The sequence below is a fragment of the Anabrus simplex genome, chromosome 14 (assembly GCF_040414725.1).
Source record: "Anabrus simplex isolate iqAnaSimp1 chromosome 14, ASM4041472v1, whole genome shotgun sequence".
Lineage (NCBI taxonomy): Eukaryota > Metazoa > Arthropoda > Insecta > Orthoptera > Tettigoniidae > Anabrus > Anabrus simplex.
In genome coordinates, this window is record NC_090278.1 from 64135135 (window position 1) to 64160893 (window position 25759).

Below are 25759 nucleotides of genomic sequence, written 5' to 3' on the forward strand. Positions count from 1 at the left end.
GTGAAGGGAAACAGGATACAGAATAAGGTTTATCATTTCGACAGAAGTATTTCTTCTTATTAACATTGTATAAAATCCCTTAAAAGCATGGCCATATAGGGTGAAAGCTACGGCCATGTAGGGTGAAAGTGTAATTTGTTATGTAATCTTGATTAGGGCTATATTTTAGTCTCATCAAGATTACATAACGAATAATAAATCATTATCAATATTGTTTCTATTTATTTATCTTTCACATGAATAATTCACAGAGCCGGCCCCGTGGTGTAGGTGTAACGTGCCTGCCTCTTACCCGTAGGCCCCGGATCGATTCCCGGCCAGGTCAGGGATTTTTACCTGGACTTGAGGGCTGGTTCGGGGTCCACTCAGCCTACATGATAGAATTGAGGAGCTATCTGACGGTGAGATACCGGCCCCGATCTAGAAAGCCAAGAATAATGGCCGAGAGGATTCGTCGTGCTGACATCTCGTAATCTGCAAGCCTTCGGGCTGAGCAGCTGTCGCTTCGTAGGCCAAGGCCCTTCAAGGGCTGTAGTGCCATGGGGTTTGGTTTTTTGTTTGGTTTATGAATAATTCACAAATCTCACGAATTGAACTTTTATGGATAATTTTAGGAAATGATTAACGCGAAATTAAAGCGATGAGGTCAGCCCTTTTTCGCGAAATAACGTGAAAAATTGTTTCCTTTTTCGCGGAATCCAACAAAAATTAATGCTAAAAAATTATGCCCCTACCCATGGGTGAAAGAGTAATGTTTTCAAGTTATACCTGTTATCACACTTGCATCAACCTTCAGTAAGGCCACGGTCGTTTCCTTCCCATTCCAAGCCCTTTCCTATCCCAATCATCACCATGAGATATCTCTGTGTCAGTGCAATGTAAAGCGGACTGTGTAAAAAAAAAAATTATAATAATAATTTTTTAAAAAGTTTTAATATTAAGCACCTCAATTCACAAGTCACCATGGATGGAAAAGATGTTTGTCAGCCCTTGAGAATTGAGATGCGTACATGTGCGGCAGTCATGCTTACCCCTCACACCTCTCGTGACTTCTCATCAGACCACCATAGTAATGTACTGAATACTTCCCCAGCGTTTAGAATTGTTACTCACTTCTGTATTTTCCTCTTACAGATGTGCTGAGGGGTAGTGACCAAAACACGCACGATGGATTGACGACCAAGTCGCATACCGAATACAACTTAGAAGGGTCAGACTTCGTCAAGGTTTACTGCAAGTCTGAAAAAGGAGACACGTAAGTTCGATTTTAGATCTGTCGGTTCATTTTACTCTGTTGGAGAAATATGTGACCATTTGCTGCGATGGAGTTCACTTCTCATCGATACGTTTTATGTAATTTGTTAAGATTCCTCAGAGCAGTGTGCGTTTTAAGATTGAACGAGGCTGATGATGCCCAATAAAAAGTGGGCGAAACATGTACATTTAAAATTCTGGTAATTTCTATGTGTATTTGACCACACAATAGTAGAATAAATTATATTGAATAGGTGGTATTATAAATTACTCCTTGTGTAAACTTTGTGATTAGCTATTTTCAGACCGGGCGAGTTGGCCGTGCGCGTAGAGGCGCGTGGCTGTGAGCTTGCATCCGGGAGATAGTAGGTTCGAATCCCACTATCGGCAGCCCTGAAGATGGTTTTCCGTGGTTTCCCATTTTCACACCAGGCAAATGCTGGGGCTGTACCTTAATTAAGGCCACGGCCGCTTCCTTCCAACTCCTAGGCCTTTCCCATCCCATCGTCGCCATAAGACCTATCTGTGTCGGTGCGACGTAAAGCCCCTAGCAAAAAAAAAGAAAAGCTATTTTCAGTACGGAATAATGACGAAAATGATGGTTTGTAACCCTTGATAGTTCGGAGCACAGTCTTCAGTGAAACGTCGCACGGCCTACGAGCCCGAAAAACACTGATATGATTTGATGGTTGCCCAGTTGTACTTTCTCTTAAAACAATAATCACCACCACCACCGTTACTTCATGTAGTGCTTCACATCATTTTCCTGTCTTTCTCCCTTTGCAAACGGTGCGTAATTTTATAGGAGGAAGGCAGCTGTGAGGACAGTAGGTGGTCAGATGTGAATCAGCTGTGGGAGGTGACACGGGATTTGGATACAACTGCACATGGAGATGCTCTTTTAATTCAAACATAGTTGGTCTATTTCGTCCGAATTTAAAAACCTTCCCTTTTCACTCACAGGAAGTGACCTGCTGAACGCTCTACTCTTCAATAATTGTATATAGTTGTAATTCTTCATTCTTTGGAAGGTTTTTAAGATAATTGAAGACAAAATATTAAGTGGATTTCACGTGTAATATGCCTTTACAAACGAGATATCTTGCATGCTCAAGACTCAAAGACTCAGTTTTTTTTAAGCCTTTCCCACGATTAGGGCAAGATGTTCATAACAATGCATTGTTAACTGTGTATATCTGTGAAACCTGTACTTTCTATGTATTTTAATCTTGAACTATGAACACGGCTGAGGATATTTTGAAAACATGCACAAGAACTGAAGGACCCGCGCTGCTCCGTAGCATTGGTTATAAATAGGTCAGAAAACTCGTCTTGATATGTCTGTCGTAGTCATATTGTTTTGCGTGATGTTTTCAATAGTTTTATGAACATTTAGTAAGAAGCGCATTATGATATGCCGCAGTTTGTAGTCTGAATTCATCCATTCTGACATCATATTGCCGTGTTTGGTAAAACTCTATCTATATACAGGATGTCCTCAAGAAACACCGACGAGGCTTAGTATGTTGTGCGGGATGGTGGACTGATCGGTTTTCATGAAGGAGCCTCTGTCCAGAAATGCACCAGTAGGGCGCTAGAGAGCGTCAAAGTCTGAGAACGGTTGTGAAAATTTGTTCTGATTTGGTGTCTTAACACGGAAGGTATGCATACCTTTAGCTATCTGTGTACTGCGGTTGGACAACTTCAGCCTAACAACATTTCTTGATGCGCATTCTGCTGCATTATTTGAGTACTGCAGTCTGCCGGTGCAGTAACGTCGTTAACAGCAGTGCGACATGTACCAGTACACAGCTGAGGAAATGACTGACATGGTGCTTGCATACGGTAAAGCGAATTGCAATGGTAGAGCTGCTGCAAGGTTGTATGCGGAACGTATTCCAAACAGATGTACCCCACATCATTCCACGTTCGCGGCCATCGAGAGACGACTAAGAGAAACCGGACAGTTCCACGTAGATAGTATGAAGAGCATGGTGTATGACACCGCAGTAACGTCAGCCGAGGACTTTATTGCTCAAATCCACGGAGTGATTGAAATTCTTCAAAGACAACCACACTATCGAGTTATGTGTGTGAGGCTCACCACCGGCGATGTAGGCTGTGCAGTGATGTAGGAGGTTCACAGTTCTAACACCGTTTGTAATGAGCCCGATGTTTTACTCGTGTTGGGTTTACAGACGACATGCGGAGCGCACACCCATCTCACAGTTCAATGCGCTACAGCATCCAAGCCGTGCGTTTCTGAATATGGGTTCCTTCGTGAAAATGGATCAGTTTGCCTTCCCGCACAACATACTAAGCGTTGTCGGTGTTTTTTTGGGACACCCTGTATTTGCTTTTTAATCCTGCAGTTCTTGATGTAAAGCTTGGTATTATGTTGTAGAAGGCAGTGGTACTTTTAATCACAGTTCTCCTATACAGAGGTGCCAACTGTTACGGATTATCCGTAATTATAACGGATTTCCCCTCACGATTACGGGATTACGGCCAAAGGGTAAATTATTACGGAAAAGCGACATTATAATTTCTACGGAAAAAATAAGGAAAAAAGGAAAAATGAATCTTTTCGAGCATTAGTACTCGACTCTCTTCATTTCAATGCTTATGAGTTGGCAACGATTTTTATTCGATCGTCACTTCCTTTTCATACCCGTGAGCGTTGTGAAATTCATTGTGAGGAACTCTACTCTGCTATCTTTCACTATAAAATGTAATTTTCTATTATTGCAGTATTAAGTATACCTTCCAGTAACTCTCCCACAGAAAGATTTCTCAGTGTTAATAGGAAAAAACAGAAGGACTTCAGGGCTACAATAATCACATCTACACTGGAATCGCTTATTGTTCATAAGCGGAAAATGTCCTCACAGGAGGAAGGATGCTAAAAGAAAAATCCCCCACAAAAGCACCTGCTGCATGTGAAACAAGCTATAAAGAATATTTTATGACAGAACAGGTAATGTGCAAACGTATTGTGTAATAGGATATATTTTAGAACAGATTGTTGTCGGGAAAGACAAAGAGAGTGTCCAGAAGGGATGAGTGTGCTTTGGATTTGACTCCAACATTTTTCCGAGGGTAGGGAAGGGGAATTACGGAAAAGCCATTCCAGAGGTTGGCAGCTCTGCCTATATAGAATGGTTGTCTTGTGAGCTCATGGGTTAGTCCCGAAGGAGCGTTTTTTGCCCGGCAGAGAACTTTCGTAAGATAAATGACCTCCACTCTTTCTAGTGTAGCTAGGTTATCCTTCAATAGGTTTTCCCAGATAATGTCTTGAGACGTGTGTCATGATGAGATCTGTTTGTGTGTAGACATTTTTTCCCTTAGCAGCATGTAAGTTATTAGGAATACTCTACCATCTGTTGAATATATCTAGCAGGGAATACTAATCTTCTGTGATCAGAGGAAGTGTATACTCTCTGGCTTGACAGTTAGTAATCAAACACGGCTGCTTGCAATGACATTACCAAGGATGAAAATCACATATATCAGAATATTAACCCATTCCAGTCTGGGCCTTCATATCCCTAACAAACGTTCTGGACTGGGCATTTTTAAGGATATTTAAAACATTATATCTCTGTACTTGTAGGAGATATTTTCATGATTCTTTTTTCTTTGTGCTTGTTTGAGCATCTAGTTTTTGAAAAACACTGTTTGTATTATGCCACGTTGGTCTGATGGATAACTAAGGAAGTACAGTTTTCTGAAATACTGTTATACTTACCCTATTTAGCTAACATAAAATGTGCATTGCAATTACAAAACAACGACAATAATGAGTACGATATAAAAATAATAATTTTTCAATAATAATAGTTTAATAATAACAATACATTAATGAAAATGGGAGCTCTTATGAAATTTTATTTTAATTGATCAATTCTGTCAAAAGTTACTCAAATGTAAAAATATTGTTCCATTTACCACAAAAGATTTATGAGAAAGAGAAAATACAGTCTTCTAAACAGACAACTTTACTAATATCTTACGTATTCACGCAAATTTGAAATACGCGGGAACATGCGCTAGGTGTAAAACGAACTCAATCATAATAAGAAGTTGTTTTGAATTCATATGTCAATAATATGTTCATTTGCGCATAAAGTTATAATATACCATAAAATATCGAAAATATCACTTTCGTCAAGCACATGTTTGCTGCAAGAAGCAATGTCTTAGAGCTGACTGAGTGACAACATCTACTTATGCATGTTTATCGAAAATATCGTAAATTCTCTGACTTACACATATAATACTGCCATCTGTTTAAATACTCTCATAACTAATACATGAAGAAACACTATGTAACCACTAGAATGCGTGCATAGCTCGTTCGATTTTTAGTGAATTGTCAAACCTTACTACGGGCTATGCCCGCAGTGCGGCCTGAGCGTAATTTCAGCCGCTGCGAGCTATGCTCGCCAGAAAGAGTTAATGAGTGTTAGTTGCTTAGCAACCTGCTAAGTACAGAGTGTATTGCGGATTAGGGTAAGCCTTTGCCTGCAATTACTGGAGTGATCATTTAATGATTTGATTTTATGATTACTGAACTTAGAGACCTATCAATGCCTCATGATTCACTGTCAGGTAATTCCGGAGAGAATACAACAAAAATGAAGCACATCGGTCCGGTAGAACTGATGGATGGATTTGCCAAAGCTTTTTTTAGTAAACTCTTAATATATAATCAAATATTATTAAAATGGTGGAAAGGTGGAAATTTTTAACTTGTTAGCTGTTTCTTTTTTTTTTTTTTTTCTAAGTAATTTTAAACAGAACTGGTCATTTAATCAACCCTGGTTGCAAGTAGAATAACCTAACATTAGTGAAAGATAGATGATTTATTCTTTATCCTCTTCCAGGTGGCACAACATTATGGCAGGTATTCGACACGACCAGGACGTGGTCGACCGGACAGGATGGGACAAAGTACCCAAGGACAGTCTCCGCCTGAACGTACTGATGTGGGGTTTCGACTCTCTGTCTCGCAACATGTTCATCCGCAAGCTGCCGCGCTCTCACCACTACATGCGGGAGACTCTGAAGTCCATCGAGCTTCAGGGATACAACATCGTGGGAGACGGCACGCCTCAAGCTCTCATACCCATTCTTACTGGTATAATGGATTATTACATGGTATTACTATTAATTTTCTACAAATCCTAAAATGAGTAGTTTGGAATAACTTTCGTTAACCTTTGGGATTCAGTTAACACTGCCCCTCTGTCGGCAGCCTTGGAGATGGTTTTGTGTGGTTTCCCATTCTCATCAGGCAAATGCTGGGGCTGTACCTTAAGGCCATAGCCACTTCCTTCCTTCCTTCCTTCCTTCCTTCCTTCCTTCCTTCCTTCCTTCCTTCTCCTATCCTTTCATGTCCCATCATCACTGTAAGACACAAATAAATAAATAAATAAATAAATAAATAATTAAATAAATAAATATCTGTGTCGGTAAAACATAAAACAAATTGTAAAATAAAAATATGTAACATTGTATTTAAATACCTTGATGAATTCAGTTACAAATCATATTTAAATGACCTAGCAGAGAGATTGGAAGCATGCTAACATATAAAAATATCATATAAAATCTACCAGGAAAGGTTGTTTGTTTTTTTTTTTCTTTTTTTTTTTTAATTTTGTATGTAGTTATGAACTGGCCAGTTAAGCCGGGTATACACTTGAGCATTCGCCCCGAATGAGCATGTGTTGTCAATGCGGGAGCGCACAAGCACGACTCGCATGCCAATTTGTTGAGCAAGTTTCCACTGTGTTCGGACCTCGAGCGGACCAAAAACACAGTCTGTGTTTAGGTGTGGTATATTGTTTTACCTGACCTGAGGCTACAATGGTGAATTGAAAATTGATCTCGCCAGTTATTGTTATATGTATTTATTGCATTCCTTGAAAACAAAAAGGAGAAAGCGTGGTGGCAAAGAAAACTGTACGAAGAGAGATGATTTTAAGGTATTGTAATAGAACTCATCCTTGGGGTTCCACAGAACGGGATACTTGTGGTAGTACCCCAGGAGGATAAGAGAATTATCCTGGGACAATTCCATTTCAACTTGAAATTACTTTCACACTCTTCCTTCACTTGACTTGCACGAGCGAGATCGCATATGCATAGGCGGAAGCAGTCAGCTCATACTGTTCGGGCTACCCCACTCGTCATCAAGCGTCCACACTGAGCACGAACATAGCACGTGCTCACTTTGAGGTACCGACAACATTTGGATCGGGCTGAGGCATGCGGATCCATTCAGTTCGCCCTGTACTCATCTGAGCAAAACTGGGCAAACGCATGCTCATTCGGGGCGAATGCTCAAGTGTATACACGGCTTTACATTGCCTCACCACGATTGCTTGGAATGGTAGACCTCAAAACATTCTTCTAAATGAAGAGTAACACCACGCTATTTACATTGTCAAGAGCTTCCACTTCCTTTCTCCCAAAAGTAGCAAACAACGCTCCTTTCTGGTCACGTAACTATTGGTTTGCTTTCTGGAGGTAGTGGGTTGGAACCTCAATGTCGGCAGCCCTGAAGGCAAATTAAGGCCACGTTCACTTCCTTCACACTCCTATTACTTTCTAATAATAATGTTATTTGTTTTACGTCCCACTAACTATTCTTTTACGGTTTTTGGAGACGCCGAGGTGCCAGAATTTAGTCCTGCGGGAGTTCTTTCACGTGCCAGTAAATCTACCGACACGAGGCTGACGTATTTGACCTATTACTTTCTATCCCATCATCTCCATAAGACCTGTTTATGTCGGTGCGATGTTCAATCCTTTTAGTGATTTAATGAAAAATGAAGGCTTTCTGAAAAAATGTATGTAACTCCTCTGCTGTTCAAGATATGAAACCGAAACTTAATCAGGGTGTGCAAAACATAGTGATCTAAATTCAGGATTTTCTTTTTCTTTTGCTATTTGCTTTTACGTTGCACAGACACAGATAGGTCTTATGGCGACGATGGTATAGGAAAGGCCTAGGAAGTGGAAGGAAGCAGCCGTGGCCTTAATTAAGGTACAGCCCCGGCATTTGCCTGGTGCGAAAATGGGAAACCACGGAAAACCATCTTCAGGGCTGCCGACAGTGGGGCTCGAACTCACTATCTCCCGATTACTGTATACTGGCCGCACTTAAGCGACTCCAGCTATCCAGCTCGGTAAGGATAATTTTGAGATCATTATGAAATGTATTTCTCACTTTATTAATTAATGAATTAAAATCATTTGATCAGGAAAATAAAAGTTGGAAAATGTTATTATTCCTGCTACCACATGCATACAAATGGAGTAAGAATGAACACTGGAAGGCAAAGAAACACAAAGAAACACATTTTTTGTGCTAAAAATATCTGCAGGAGTGTCAGAAATCCAAAATTCTAAAAATCTAGCATATTAATACACAAACAATGGCAGTCACACAAGTAAACACAATTAAATTATGGCAGTGAAAATAAACTGCCATATACTTAATGACTGGTATACTCTCGGACTTTGTGGACAGTGATTCCGATCTTGTGATGAATCAAGTGCCGATTCCACCTCAGACAATGAACTACCTGTGCGGATTGTGACTGTACATAGCCAAGCAAGTGATAGTGATAATGTTGATAATCATCATCATCATCATCATCATTTCCCTTTATCCAGCTGTAGCCGGGTAGGGGCAAATATGGTTCCTCTCCACTTTCTTCGGTCTTTCCACCGCTCCTCCTCCAACACTGTGTCCCAGTCCAGGTTTCTTTCTATAATGCTGCGTTGGATGGTATCCTTCCATCTCAATCGTGGTCGTCCACGGCCTCTCCTTCCTTGGATTTGCATTTCCATCACCTTTTTTGGCATTCTTTCGTCGCTCATTCGCTTTATGTACCCAAACCATCTTAGTCGGCTCTTCTCTATTCTATCATTCATTTTTTCCACTCCATTTTCTTCCCGGATTTTCTCATTCCTTATTTTGTCTCTTCTACTCTTCTGTATCATACTCCTCAAGAATTTCATTTCGGCTGCCTGTATTCGACTCTCATCCTTCTTTGTCATTGTCCAAGTTTCTGCTCCGTAAGTTGTTATGGGTACGTAATACATCTTGAACATAGTATCCTTTGCTTCCATTGGCACATCTTTGTCCCATAACATATTTCTTACCCTATGATAGAAACAACTTCCAGCTTGAATCCTTTTACTAATCTCAACATCCAGTCGAGCATTCTCCATTAATTCACTCCCCAGGTATTTAAACGTTTCCACTACTTCCAGGGGCTTGTCTGCAAGTCTAATCTGACCTTTCCCTTCTTTCTCCCCTCTAGTCATAACAAGAGTTTTCCTCTTTTCTACACTTATTTTCAATCCACATTCTTCAATCTTCCCATTCACCACATTCAACTGTTCTTGAACCTTCCTGTCGTCTTCTCCCCAAATTACAATATCATCTGCAAATAACATCATGTTCATTTCTCTTCCTCCATATGCTGCTTTTGCCGTTCTCATGATGTCATCCATTACTATTGTAAACAGGATTGGTGATAGAACACTTCCCTGTCTCAGCCCACTAGTTATTTTGAACCAACTTGTCCTGCCAACTTGTGTTTGCATGCAACTACAACATTCCTTATACAATGCCATGATCATTTTTATTAATCCCTGTCCAGTTCCTTTTTGCACCAGACTGTCCCAAACTTTCGTCCTAGGGACACTGTCATATGCCTTTTCAATATCAATGAATGTCATCACCATATCATTCCCGTACTCCCAATGCTTTTCCATTAGTTGTCTCATAATGAAAATGGGCTCTATTGTTGACCTTCCACTTCTGAAACCAAACTGATTTTCCTGTATCTGCTTCTCAACCCTCAACCTTATTCTACTTTCCAGTATCCTTTCCATTATCTTAGCAACGTGGGATATTAGAGTAATTCCCCTGTAGTTCTTCAAAACTTTCTTATCACCTTTCTTGAAAATTGGGATGATTATTCCTTTTTGCCAATCCTCAGGGACCTCCTTATTCTCCCAGACATTCCTGAGAACCCGATATGTCCACTGCAGGCCTACAGCTCCAGCTGCCTTTATCATCTCCACTGAAATTTCATCTATCCCAGCAGTTTTTCCATTCTTCATCTTTCTTACTGCCATTTCAATTTCATTCATTGTAATTTCTTCATCCATTTCTTCGTCAACTAATTGCCTTTCCTGGTCGTCCATTGAATGACTGTCAAATGTTGATACTAATAGGATGAAATCACTGTGTCGAAAATTCAGGCCGAAAGTCTGCCTTTGTAGAGTTTGAGAAGCCCAAACTTTTATGCTCCTGCTCCCCTTCTATCCATTTGATGTGATGGCGTCTCTACATAGGCAGACTTTCAGCCTGAATTTTTGACACGGTTATCATCCTAATTTGAATTGTTATAAAACCAAAATTTGTTAGACTAAGAGGTCTGCAACCTCGCTATGTGCACTTATTACTTGCCTCCATCTGTATTATTTGTTTTCATTTCTTTTCTTCTTAGGTTGACACAGTTTTTAGATTCAATTATGTTTTGTATCAACACCTTTTTTTCACTGAATTTTATCGCAGCGAGTTGTTTATTGCTCCATATGATGATTTAAATATTGTATACTGAGTTATTTTTATTTCAGTCAAGTCTGTTTTTTGTTTTTCACTTGTTCCTTCATTATGTTTTTTGGCACATTTTTAGCTTGTATTATGTAAATTACTTTAACCCCCTACCCTTTTTTTCACTGAAGATGGCTCAAATGAGTCAAATTTGATTACTCCATCTAATGATGGAATTATATGATGTATTGAATTAGGAGGATACACTTACTGCAATTTTTCCTTTGTAAAGTACTCCTTATACCAGGGCCTCTCAGGATGCATGTGCCTGGTGCATGCACTGCGCAAAAGATGACTTTGCTTGGTTGACCAGAGTGCAGACCCCCACTCCTCGATTTGGAGCAATAGCACTGTCTCTCTCTTTCCCCACGCCTGTCCCGCTCGCTCCCCCTGTCTCCCTCTTTCTCACTTGCTCCGTAGCGCTCCAAATCCGAGCTGAGTTGAGCCGAGCTTAGCCGAGTAGCCCAGAGACGAAGCGTTGGTCCGAGCCAAGCGGGACCGATGCACTGTGCACAGGAACCCTGCACCGCTGTTTGCACGCGTGAGATTTGGGGCGTTTGAGAGGCTCTCCCATATACTGTTATCAGTATCATGGAAATTTCCTTTGCACAATTTTTTGTGTGATCACTAATAATCTGCACCTTCAGAATCACGGTCTAAAACTTTTTTAGGGGATTTCTTATCTCTTCTTCCTCTGTGCAACTACACCTTTTCACCATCATAATGGCAATTGAGGTCTTGATAGAACACACAACAAATAACTGTTGTTTCTCATCGAAGGTGTATAGGGGTGTGTATTAGGTTGGGATACTTCCAAAGACACAAGACTGTAGTTCATTCTGTAATGCATTCAAGAGACATCTTTAGATTAGGATTTGAACTGCATGTGTTTATACTTGGCCTTTTATTGCTGCCAGCTGACCTTGTCAACGATTCATGCTCTATAAGGCAAGTTCATCTTGTCAAATGACGTGATTTGGTTAACAATCATCGTGAAGTCTGGTGGGCAAAAAAAAAATATTTAAAAAATAGGATTATATGGATTTTTCACTGTAAAATTTCACTTGACAGCTGACAATTTTGTAGACATTGCCGTAGAGATGGGCTGTAGTAATTATGCAACTCGTGACATTTGTTGTGCGAGAGAGATAACGGACAGAGAGATTTTACACATGCATGGAATCGCCAAACTTTTCCATTGCAATGTTTTCTGCTTCAGTACGTCTTATCTCACAGTAGAACTCTATCCCAGAATCAGCCAGCACTTGTTGACAGGCAAACAACTTCCCTGTACACCTTGTAACTGTTGCTTTGTTGAAGCAACTTGTTTCCTGAGAAGATGAGGAAGTGAAAAATGTTTATCCTGCTGTACTGATCATCCTCCTCCTTTCCCCTTATCCAGCTCCTGCCAGGTCGGGGTATTTATGGCACTTCTCCACCTTCCTCTCTCCTTCAACCATTCCTCTTCCATCACTTTGTCCCAGTCCAGGCTTCTTCTTCTTCTTCTTGCACTCCCCTTTATTGAATCAGTTCACCTTGTTCTTAGTCTCTCTCCGTAGAACTTCATCTCTATCATCTGTTTTGGTATTCCTTTCTCAGCCATCCTCTTCACATATTCAAACCATCGTAGTATCAATTCTCTCATTCAGGTTTTGCATTCCGATCTAGTCTCTTACATCTTTGTTTCTCAATCAGTCTTTCCTATCACACTTCTTAGGTATTTCATTTTGCTGGCCTGAATTCTACTCTCTGCCCTACTTGTCATCGTCCAGGTCTCAGCCGCATAAGTCAGTATAGGTGCACAATACATTTTCTACATTATCTCTTTACACTTCCTTATTCCAGACAAGGTTTCTTACGCCCTAGTAGAATGCATTGCTCCTGTTGCTAATCTCCACATCCAGCCTTGTATTCTGTCTTAAATTCACTCCCTAGGTATTTGAAACTGTCAACAATTTCAAGGCTTTAACCTTTTCCACTCAAATTACAGTATGCGCCAAAATATACAGTACTGGAAATTATGCTAGTCTTATTGTCATTACCTTACTTAACAGTTAAAATTGAAATAATAAATAAAGAGGTTCAACCTATTCAGTACCAAAGAATAAGAAATGCAGTGATTACATTCTTATTTAATAATAAGTAGAAGTGGTACCGGTTTCGACCCTAGTCCAGCTCATTATCAGCCGATTAAAACGTGAAAAACAATGCATAGGAAAAAGAAAATAAAAGATCGAGTTCACTCCGGATCAGTAGAAGAGGCGATATAAAAAATGACGGGGGTAGACACTGTAAAATTCAGAAGAAGTAAAATGTAAGTCACTTAAAAGAAACAGTGCGTAATTTTCTGAGCAGCAGTATGGCACACGCAGTGTTAGGCAAAGTCTTATAATGTTTATGAAAAGCGGAGAAAGGTTAAATGAGCTAGCTTGTATACACTGTTAGGCACAAAGTCATAATACAATCGAACACATATGAAGATCCATAATCGTACGAAAGCTGAAGATGAGTAGATCAATTGAAGTAACTTGCCAGCTCCCGGTGATCAGCGCGATATATTCAACATCAGGCAATGTGGTTTCAAATGCCAACGTAAAATGAAGAATAGCTTAAAGATCAGTATTTGTTTCGGTTGCGGGAATGTAGGTATATGTAGATACATGTAATAAAATTCAATATAATTGAATAAGTAATTGTGATCCTGTAGAATTTTTGGAACAGTTGACGTGAAAAAAAAATTGTGAAAAAAAAAAAAAAACTGGATCTTTAAGCTATTCTTCATTTTACGTTGGCGTTTGAAACCACATTGACCGAGCTCGATAGCTGCAGTCGCTTAAGTGCGGCCAGTATCCAGTATTCGGGAGATAGTAGGTTCGAACCCCACTGTCGGCAGCCCTGAAAATGGTTTTCCGTGGTTTCCCATTTTCACACCTGGCAAATGCTGGGGCTGTACCTTAATTAAGGCCATGGTCGCTTCCTTCCCACTCCTAGGCCTTTCCTGTCCCATCGTCGCCATAAGACCTATCTGTGTCGGTACGACGTAAAGCAAGTAGCAAAAAAAAAAAAAAGAAAAAAAAAAAAAAAAAAAAAAAGAAACCACATTGCCTGACATTGAATATATCGTGCTGATCACCGGGAGCTGGCAAGTTACTTCAATTGATCTACTCATCTTCAGCTTCAGCACGACTATGGATCTTCATATGTGTTCGATTGTATTATTATTATTATTATTATTATTATTATTATTATTATTATTATTATTATTATTATTATTATAACAGTGTATACAAGCTAGCTCATTTAACCGTGCTCAAAAAAAAAAGCTTTTCATAAACATTATAAGACTTTGCCTAACACTGCGTGTGCCATACTGCTGCTCAGAAAATTACGCACTGTTTCTTTTAAGTGACTTACATTTTACTTCTGAATTTTACAGTGTCTACCCCCGTCATTTCTTATATCGCCTCTTCTACTGATCCGGAGTGAACTCGATCTTTTATTTTCTTTTTCCTATGCATTGTTTTTCATGTTTTAATCGGCTGATGATGACCTGGACTAGGGTCGAAACCGATATCACTTCTACTTATTAAATAAGAATGTAATCACTGCATTTCTTATTCTTTGGTATTGAATAGGTTGAACCTCTTTATTTATTATTTCAATTTTAACTGCTATACTTTTCAATACGGAACAATGAAATTTTTATCTTTAAATTACCTTACTTGTCAAGATGATAGTGTGAATGTTCAGAATGTGATCCATTGCGCTGTAGGCAGTGTTCATAACAATCACACAGATTTTCCAACATATTCTGGAACATAGGTTGCTGCAGAGTCCCAAAGAATGAGGCAATCTTCTGACGTAATGCAGGCACAGTTTTGGATGGATCTGGACAATTGAAAATTTGCTCCTTTAACATTCCCCCACACGTAAGCATCAGCTGGTGTGAGATCGGGGGAATGTGATGAGTAGGGGAACTCAGCCCCACGGGAAATTACTCGTGCTGGAAAGGTTTCTTGCAGCATAGCCGTAGTCTGTCAAGGGGTGTGGCAGGTCTTGTTGGAACCACTGTCTATTCATCTGCATGTTCCTGGCACGACAAAACCTTCTTAGATACTGAATAAATGGCCTGATCACCATGTTCCTATAGTGTTCCTGGTTAACAGTAAAAGGTGCAGCATCATCATTCTCTATGAAGTATGGACCTAGCACACCGTTTCCTGACACTGCACACCAAATTGTCACACGCACACTATGTAGCGGTTTCTGGACTATAGTGTCTGGCCTCTCAAAATCAAGAAAGCGAGTTGTTCGGCGATTGATAAAACTGTCCAAGTGCATGTGACTTTCGTCGGAGAACCACACGTTGAACAAGAAATCTGGATCCTCGTACACCATGGCCAAAAATCGTGCACATGCCTATCGTGCTCCGTCAATCGTTGTCCAACCTGTATTCTGAACGGAAATCCACCTATGTCTTTAAACAGCCGTCGAAATGACGTAGGGCTGATGTTTAATTTCAGGGCTGTTCGCCAAAGACTTCACTTTGGAGACTGCAACACCTGATTGAGGACACATCCATGATTGTCATTTATGGACACAGTTACTGGTCTACCAGACCTTCCCTTGCGTTGACACAATACACTACCCATACGACGAAATTTTTTAACAGTAGATAGCAGCTAGGTGCTGGCTTATTCTAGTGTTCACAATATTGTTCCACCACTAACTTTAAACTCGGCCCACCTGGATAACCGTTTCCGTACAAGCAAAAATAATACTCCACTATAAACACTTTTTCCTCCGTCGCAAGACCCATTGTAACTTCCAATCACAGAGCACAACGTTCTTTACACAACTCACAATTCATCATGGCAATCTAACAACACGCAGTCACTCAGGCGTGCGCATGCGCACTGCGCGAAAATGAGTACTGTATGTTTTGGCACATACCGTATTTGTAAGTCCTCATTTCTCCCAACTTGTGTTTATTTCTGTCTGCATTCTTCACTTTTTTTTTTTTTTTTGCTAGTTGTTTAACGTCGCACCGACACAGATCGGTCTTACGGCGACGATGGGACAGGAAAGGGCTAGGAGTGGGAAGGAAGCGGCCGTGGCCTTAATTAAGGTACAGCCCCAGCATTTGCTTGGTGTGAAAATGGGAAACCACGGAAAACCATTTTCAGGGCTGCCGACAGTAGGGTTCGAACCTACTATCTCCCGAATACTGGATACTGGCCGCACTTAAGCGACTGCAGCTATCGAGCTCGGTCTTCACATTTTAAAACCTGGTATTAAGTACTGGTTGTAACAATATATACAGGAAGGAACTACCAAATTAATTAATGTTTGGTATTTACATGACAAAAAGTAATGTTTTTTCACTTTCTTAATGGTATGTCTTGAGTGTGTGGAAGCGTTCAAAGCAAATGCCTGGATGGAGCCCTGGTTACTTATCCAACCAGTCTTCACTAAAATAATCCTGCATTTCTACCTTACTGTTCATCCCCATGTTGATAATTACACCAATAAATGCCTTCAGCTCTTCTGAAGTCACTGCTCTCCAAGACAACCAGACAGATCTCTTCTGGAGTGGAGTGTTTTGCTGTACTTTAATTTCGGCATATTTGTCTCATGGACAATAGAGGTTAGCAACTGATCAGTAGAAAATAGCTGCCAGTACCCTAGTTCTATTTTAGGTCTATTGCCACAACATATGAATCCACTGACTCACCTATAAGGAAATTTGGGCAATCCTGCATCACCCATTCTCCACGATCTCCAAGGTATGTTTGAAGTCAGCATAGTATGACCAGGACCAGGACGAGTCATAATACTATCGCCTCCTCCATGATGTCTTACGACGCTAATATCAATATCGTCACTTGAATAACTAATGGATATATCACTTTCATCGCCAGATTCAAAATTATGATCACTTTCATGGTCATTATCATCAAAATCAGGCGAAATAGACACAAGAATCTCAGCTTCGGTCAGACTGTGTGCCACCATGTTGCTTCACATAACTGCTTTCCATTGTCAAGGAAACGGAGCAATTTTGCTAAGCAAAAAGAAACTAAAACACTCCTATTTGGTTTCTTTCGGTTTCTGGAAGGAACCAGCACTTATGAAACGGAGTACAAAGCCCTGGCATGCCAGGTAACCTAGCAACGAGCGGCAAAACATTGTCGACTCACAAGCTATAACGCTGAGTGACGGCTGTCGACCTGAGTTCGACGCACGAGCGGAAAGGGTTAACCACCAGTTTTCATAATGCCTTCTTCTCCTTGATATATTTATCACTCGGGTCCAACTGTATAAGTTTACTTTTCTGTTCCAGGCAAGACGGAACTTGAATTACCAGAGACGAGGAAAAGGATGGGCGACAAGGCTACATTTGTAAATGTTTACCCTTTTGTGTGGAAAGAGTTCCAGAACAACGGATATGTGACTGGTAGGTGAGCATATTTTTGTGTGTTGTCTGTTAACTCTCGTTCATAGTAAGTACAGTCAATACCCTAGTCTATTGCAGGTTAACAAAATAAATGGCCAGCAATGACTTAACAGATAAACATTTTGATAATATTTGCATGAATTTTTATAAAAGTCCGTCTGGTGTATAAATCCTGATGTTTTTTTGCCATTTTTCTAAAGAAGCAAGAAACATCAGCCAAATATAATACACCAACAATTTAACTCGCAGTCCGACTTTGGAGATTAAATGCTCGCATGAACGTCACGTCAAATGAATCGGGTGGGTTAAGCTGCAAGTGACAGTGACATAAGAAAATAGCAAACTTTCTGTGCCACCTTTCTATCATTGAAAAATGTTGTCCACTGAGGATAAGGAAGAAGTTTGTTTTAATGTCAGACGAGAGATTTCAGAAGTTAAATGTTAAATCACATAGCCTATATAGGATATAAAAGAACTGTAAAAGTATAAGGGGCAATCAAAAAGTTTCCATTCGATGGCCGTACAGTCCTGAATCGGGATGCCAATTGGGCAAAATTGCCGTGAGCATTGAGACCCTCGCTCCACCGATGCACCAGGTTGAAAATCCCCATGTGGTAAATCACCATGTCCTACTGCACATCCTCGTCCGACAGGAAGCGTCGACCCTTCGTGCTACCGAAGCTGATGTAGAGATCCATTGCTAGCGTACAAATGGTTATGCACTGGTCCACCCTAATCACCTCATCCACTGCCTGCTTGCTGTTGTCTGTAATGGATGAGGTTGGCCTCCCAGATCGACCGGTGTCTTGTGTCGAAATGCGACCTGCACGGAACTTGGTGCACCATTTTGCAACGGTGGTTTTCAGCAGACAGGTTGCCTCATACACAGTCTTCATTCTCCGATGGATGTCCCCCGGTGTTTGTTCCTTCGGCAGCCAAGAACAGAATAACAGCACGTTGGTCCAGTTCGGACGTATTTGGTAATTTTTTTTTTTTTGCGTCGCACCGACACAGATAGGTCTTACGGCGACGATGGGACAGGAAAGGGCTAGGAGTGGGAAGGAAGCAGCCGTGGCCTTAATTAAGGTACAGCCCCAGCATTTGCCTGGTGTGAAAATGGGAAACCACGGAAAACCATCTTCAGGGCTGCCGACAGTGGGGTTCGAACCTATTATCTCCCGAATACTGGTATTTGGTAATAATGTTGCCATAATTCACGTGATTTAACGCACGCACCTCGGCATGACACAACTGCCACACTATACTCTATCTCAAATAACAAGTACGGCCACGTGTGCATTGTAGTACTAGTCTCATACATACATCAGTCAAGAAATCGCTAATCGATAACTATTACAAGTTGTCCATTTCATGACCGTATCGATGTTTAATCAAGAAGTAAGTATAAAAGTATCGATTAGGTGGTTATTTATACTTACTTCTTAATCGATAACTAGTTCAAATATTCTGTAACGAACATGTATAAGATGATGATTATGATGCTTGCTGTTTAAAGGGGCCCTACATCTAGGTCATCGTTCCCTACATGTTATAAGAAGAATACAACATTTATACAATCACTAGAATGAATCGAGATGATATTCAATACAATTCTAAAGGTTAACCTTTTCTGGTCCAACGTCGAGGTTACCTCGACATGTTTCGTTCTACTTGAGAAGTTATTCATTGAACTTCTTTGACCTCATTGAGGTCGATCAATATCCCTGGAGTTTCTAGAGCAAATTTGTGTGCACAAAGGAAGCGTTCTGTTATTTCCATGGAAATAGTACGAGATATTTGTAGCCGTGTATCGTCATGGTTACCCGTGGCCTGTCACCTGTGTTTGCATTGAGTAGAGCTGCACGCGTGTTGTACTAGGCGTGTTTATCTGTGAATGTGAATTGTCTCAGTTGAATTTGTGATATAAAAGTGGCAAATGTGAATGACGAAATACCTAAGCACGTTTATTTAGACAGCACTGAAGATGATTATTTATTTGAATTAGACGAAGAGTTTAGAGAACTGTCTAGTGAAAATGAAGGTGTAATGAACTTGCAAGTGAAACTTCAGCAACTGAACCTGTGCGTAAAAAAGCACAGAATTATCCCGGGCTGTCATATTCTGTTTCTGAAGATTCGGAAGAGGAAGTTCCAGTTAATGCTACAAAAGCAAGACGTGTGAAGGTAGTTGGCCGGAGTGGAGGAGGGGATACGGCACATGGCAATGACGCTTCTCAGGTCAGTGTTGATAATTTGAGTAGGCCTAACAGTGATGCAGAAAATGGGAATGCAAACGACAATAGTGTTTAGCGGAATGTAACATTTCATGATCGTGAGCCTCCTAGACTAAGTTATTCATCAGGTCAGAAAACTAGAAGACTGCAGGTTCCTCCTAGCTGAATCACTCCACTTCAGTTTTTTACGTTATTTTTCACTCCTGCACAGATGACTTTCATGTGAAGCTGTAAATAATTCACTGGACTCACGTTTATAGAATATTATAATAATCATAATAATATAATTATAGTTACTAATAAAAGTTCTGAGTTTAATCTGACTAGGTAAAATTGTGCAAAATTAATTTGGAGCAGACTATTGGAACTAGTGATAGAAAATTGGACTGCAAAGGGTTAATGTACTCACCAGTGTCGCCTTCAGAAGAAAGATGGGTTACTCAATTCCCTCCATGTCGTCGTCGTCGTCGTCGTCGTCATCACTTAATTATAAGCTATAAATTTCATTTTTGTTGCGTATTGGAGTGCAATTATAAGAAATAAATTACCTGTAATACTATTTACTTGATATATTATTGTACTGAAAGGGTGGACCCTCTTGTCAATTTATTTCTTATAGTTGTCATCACTGTTGGAGTCATTCACATTTATCATTATCCATTCAATGGCATTGTCTACTAAATGGTCTATGTCCCAAATTCATTTTTCTTCCATCTTGATCACGTGTTTTACATACATTTCCCACCATTGAGGGGTCACTAGTTCAATCCCTTCCAGCAGCAGTTTTGTTGTTCCTAGCCGCATGACCCGTAACCGGCTCCGCACACTTTCAATTATATTTAAAGAACAATGGTTTGGACACCTTAAAACTTGCCTGCCCGATTGGAATGCGATATCATCTACTTGATACGCACCACAAGAGTCCTTAATATGCTGTGGGATGGCATTAAGAAGTAGCGGCTACTAAGCTCGTCACATTTTCAAGGGCGCTACCAGGATTTGCGCCACTAAACTTCTTAGAAACGTTGAGAACACGTTGTTTTTCTACACTTCTCAATGCTTTTCCCTTCTTATCCTTTACGGACAATGGCCGGGCTCACCGTCTTCCCTCTACATGGAACTTTAACAAAGCTTATGTATAAATTTGAAACAATTAAGTTTATTGAAGTGGTCATCCTATTCAATACAATTTAAGCAATTAATAACACTATCTTTGTAAAAAAAACATCATTTTTCAATTTTGTTACAGACATTTCTAACAACCTCATTTCCCCAATGGATATCATTCTTCCATCTAAAAAGTTAGTATTTTGTGAGTCTCCCATTCAACCAACATCAAGACCAGTGTTGCCAACTTAGCGGATTTTCCGCTAAATTGGGCGGAATTAGAAGACTGTCAGCAGAGAAATATATCATTTAGCGGACAGCGGATTTTTTGGCGGAATTCTAGATTTATTACAGCGGAATTTAGTGTTTTATCCATTTTACGTTAAAAAAAAAATTGTACTCCAGTCTGTCTCTGAGCTATTCCGTATTTCTTGTCAGGAGCTAGCAGTCACATGAGGAAAACAGTGTTGCCAACTTAGCGGATTTTCCGCTAAATTGGGCGGAATTAGAAGACTGTCAGCGGAGAAATATATCATTTAGCGGACAGTGGATTTTTTGGCGGAATTCTAGATTTATTACAGCGGAATTTAGTGTTTTATCCATTTTACGTTTAAAAAAAAAATTGTACTCCAGTCTGTGTCCGAGCTATTCCATATTTCTTGTCAGGAGCTAGCAGTCACATGAGGAAAACAAGCTATTTGGATCTGATGTTATGAGATCATTGTATCATAAAATTGTAATGCGTGGGGAAAGGTTGCTTATCTCTTAGTTGATGAATGACGACAGATAATGAAACTGTGAGAGTAGCATTTATTTTGTGCTATGAAGGAAGACCGTTTAATGAACTGGCCAGTTCTGTGTGTGGCCCTGTAGGTAGGGGATTCACCTAGTTTGCACCCAGCACTAAAACGCCTACAAATTTTAGCTCGCCGGCTTCGAGGCAGGGGGTTAATCCCAGTGAAACTCGCAGATCAGGTGAGTGCAGACATGTATTATTATTATTATTATTATTATTATTATTATTATTATTATTATTATTATTATTATTATTATTGCTCATTTTTATTGCTCATGTCCGGCTCCATGGCTAAATGGTTAGCGTGCTGGCCTTTGGTCACAGGGGTCTCGGGTTTGATTCCCGGCAGGGTCGGGAATTTTAACCTTAATTGGTTAATTTCGCTGGCACGGGGGCTGGATGTATGTGTTCCCTTCATCATCATTTCATCCTCATCACAACGCGCAGGTTGCCTACGGGTATCAAATCAAAAGACCTGCACCTGGCGATCTGAACTTGTCCTCGGACACTCCCGGCACTAAAAGCCATACGCCATTTCATTTTTCATTGCTTATTATTTGAGATCGGATTTTTTGGTGGAATTTTAGCAGATTTTCGCGGATCTTGAAAATATAAGTTGGCAACACTGATCAAGACAGTGGCCGACACCACCCCTCAAACACTTTGGAACTATCATTGATCTACCTATCCTTATTATTTGCTTATTTTCTAAACCATTACAGCGTGCAAATTAGGTCACCAGTCAACAATAGACCATTTAAAATAGCGTGAACCAAGGGTTGACTACAATACAACTCACAGCTGTTTCAATTCCACAGTCTGTTGATATGCCTTTTGTAAAGAAGACTTCAACTTAGAACAATATGACCATGATCATAGAAACACCAAGAGGTTTTATAACATCCTTCGAGCACGATTAATAGATGTTATCAAAAATCAAACATTGTAATTGGCATCCAGATAACTTTCGCTTAAATATTTATCCTGTGACTGTACGTAGTGTCTTAACGTAGTGTTTTATTTTGTATCAAGTGTTAGTGTATTCTTTAAAAGTTAAACATTGTTTCATAAGACTGAGAGTGCCTAACCAGATGATAATCATTTTAATAGGTGCCAACACCAGATATCTTACAAATTATTTCAAAGACTCTTTTAAGAACCCCACAAAATCTTGTTTACCTGTCAGTAAAGGACCATCACATTGTATTTTTAACTCGTAGTACTATTTTAGTTATATGATGGTTTAATATGACTGTATCGGGATCCCAATGGTGAGTGATTTTGAGGCTGAGAGATAGGCTGACGATACCCACAACAAGGGTGAAACTCGTCCCAATTTAAGTGTCATGCTTAATTTATAAACATTCTCACAAATGTATTGTATTGAATAGGTTGACCACTTCAATAAACTTAATTGTTTCAAATTTATATACAATTTTCAATTACAATTACATACAAAGGTTAAGTAAGCATAAATTAAAACAGTTAACTTAATCCTAAACACCAAGACAAAGACTGACTACCAACTCGTAATAATATGCAAAGTCGTTAGCACACCAATAACACCCGGAACACAGCAATAAACAGAAAGCACATGGGTTGTGTGTTAGCTAACTGAACCACTACTGAACACTGCAATGGCTGTTCTGCTGTTGACACATCGCCCCTCTCAAAAGGCACTTTAATGCACAAGTATCAATTATACACTGACTGACAGAGCAAATGCAACACCAAGAAGGAGTGGTCAGAACTTTATGCCAATTGCAGGATAGACTGACGTCACTGAGGTATGCTCATGATGTGAAATGCGCCGCTGTGCTGCGCACGTAGCGAACGATAAATGGGACACGGCGTTGGCGAATGGCCCACTTCGTACCGTGATTTCTCAGCCGACAGTCATTGTAGAACGTGTTGTCATGTGCCACAGGACACGTGTATAGCTAAGAATGCCAGGCAGCCGTCAACGGAGGCATTTCCAGCAGACAGACGACTTTACGAGGGGTATGGTGATCGGGCTGAGAAGGGCAGGTTGGTCGCTTCGTCAAATCGCAGCCGATACCCATAGGGATGTGTCCACGGTGCAGCGCCTGTGGCGAAGATGGTTGGTGCAGGGACATGTGGTACGTGCGAGGGGTCCAGGCGCAGCCCGAGTGACGTCAGCACGCGAGGATCGGCGCATCCACCGCCAAGCGGTGGCAGCCCCGCACGCCGCACGCCACGTCAACCGCCATTCTTCAGCATGTGCAAGACACCCTGGCTGTTCCAATATCGACCAGAACAAGTTCCCGTCGATTGGTTGAAGGAGGCCTGCACTCCCGGCGTCCGCTCAGAAGACTACCATTGACTCCACAGCATAGACGTAGCGACTTGGATGAGGGAATGGCGGAATGTCGTGTTCTCCGATGAGTCGCGCTTCTGTTCTGTCAGTGATAGTCACCGCAGACGCGTGTGGCGTCGGCGTGGAGAAAGGTCAAATCCGGCCGTAACTGTGGAGCGCCCTACCGCTAGACAACACGGCATCATGGTTTGGGGCGCTATTGCGTATGATTCCACGTCACCTCTAGTGCGTATTCAAGGCACGTTAAATGCCCACCACTACGTGCAGCATGTGCTGCGGCCGGTGGCACTCCCGTACCTTCAGGGGCTGCCCAGTGCTCTGTTTCAGCAGGATAATGCCCGCCCACACACTGCTCGCATCTCCCAACAGGCTCTACGAGGTGTACAGATGCTTCCGTGGCCAGCGTACTCTCCGGATCTCTCACCAATCGAACACATGTGGGATCTCATTGGACGCCGTTTGCAAACTCTGCCCCAGCCTCGTACGGACGACCAACTGTGGCAAATGGTTGACAGAGAATGGAGAACCATCCCTCAGGACACCATCCGCACTCTTATTGACTCTGTACCTCGACGTGTTTCTGCGTGCATCGCCGCTCGCGGTGGTCCTACATCCTACTGAGTCGATGCCGTGCGCATTGTGTAACCTGCATATCGGTTTGAAATAAACATCAATTATTCGTCCGTGCCGTCTCTGTTTTTTCCCCAACTTTCATCCCTTTCGAACCACTCCTCCTTGGTGTTGCATTTGCTCTGTCAGTCAGTGTAAATTGAAATTAAACAGCTTTTTAGAAGTGAAGATAAACAGATTTTAACGATATACGTACATTTTTCGTGGAAATAACTTCACTTAACACATGTAAAGTATTTTTAACTCTTTACCAAAAGATAGACAGGACCACCGCATTTGTCACATGTTTTTTGTGTTTACCTTATCTCCCAGATTATTTGAGATAGGGTATAATCCCTTTGCCTACATATCCATGCTTATATACCCGCATCGGAGTCACACTACGTTGCATGTCTACTGCAACGATGCTTTCAAACGGAAACTTTTTGGTCACGTCTTACATATTAGGCTTAACTCATATGTGAATGCTGCAGAAAAGTGTGCATTAGAATTGAGTAAATACAGTATTTGCCCTTTTGTGTTTTCATGTTTGTCCTTGTGTTCTCTTTCTGCATTGACCTGTCATTATGTTTATCCTCCTGTGTATTTCCTTTCAATGTAATCTGTCTCTATGTGCCAGAAAAAGTTACTGTACTAAAACTACCGACCATTAGTTTTTAAATGTGAAATTTTGTATTGACAGGTTACCTTGAGGATTGTCCCAGTATCGGCACCTTCACTTACCGCCTGAAGGGATTTGACTCTCCCCCAACGGATCATTATATGAGGACCTTCTACGTGGAGGCTTCGAAAATGTACAATAAGAATAAGAAATTTTGTTTAGGATCAATCCCTAGACATAAGGTAAGTCTTAAGAAATAATAAGTCTTTTATCACTCACAGATATTTTCATTATTCTCAATGGGTGTGCCACAGAGCTTCCGAGATTTAATGATATTACGGTCATCATCATCATCATCATCATGAACCACCTCCAGTTTCCGGGTGCGGTGAATGAGCGCTCGCCATTTTCTTCTGTCTATGTAGATGTCTTCTGCTATAACCTGCTGCATATCCAGACCTCGTCCAGTTAGATCATTTCTAATTTGATCGATCCATCTCTTGAACCACACTTTAGCTGTTCCTTGTAGGTTCATTCTTTTGAATTGAACAGCGGCATAACATTAGGGCCTAAAAGGCCTGCAATGCAGGTGGACCTGGCACAGCTTTCCTCACCAGCATAAGTAAATTAGTAAATAATTTACCCGAAAGCCATTCTGAACAGGAAAGTTTACATAATGATACTTTTGTAGAATTGATGG

General features: G+C 40.7%; 1 protein-coding gene across 1 annotated transcript in view; it reads left to right on the forward strand.

Annotated features, from left to right (window-relative positions):
- LOC136885466 (uncharacterized) overlaps window positions 1-25759 on the forward strand; it is a 203581-nt gene that overhangs the window by 134775 nt on the left and 43047 nt on the right. The window contains exons 5-8 of the mRNA XM_067158029.2: window positions 1135-1255; window positions 6141-6394; window positions 17241-17354; window positions 25141-25301. Of these exons, the coding sequence (XP_067014130.2) occupies window positions 1135-1255; window positions 6141-6394; window positions 17241-17354; window positions 25141-25301 (650 nt within the window). The remainder of the gene's footprint in view (window positions 1-1134; window positions 1256-6140; window positions 6395-17240; window positions 17355-25140; window positions 25302-25759) is intronic.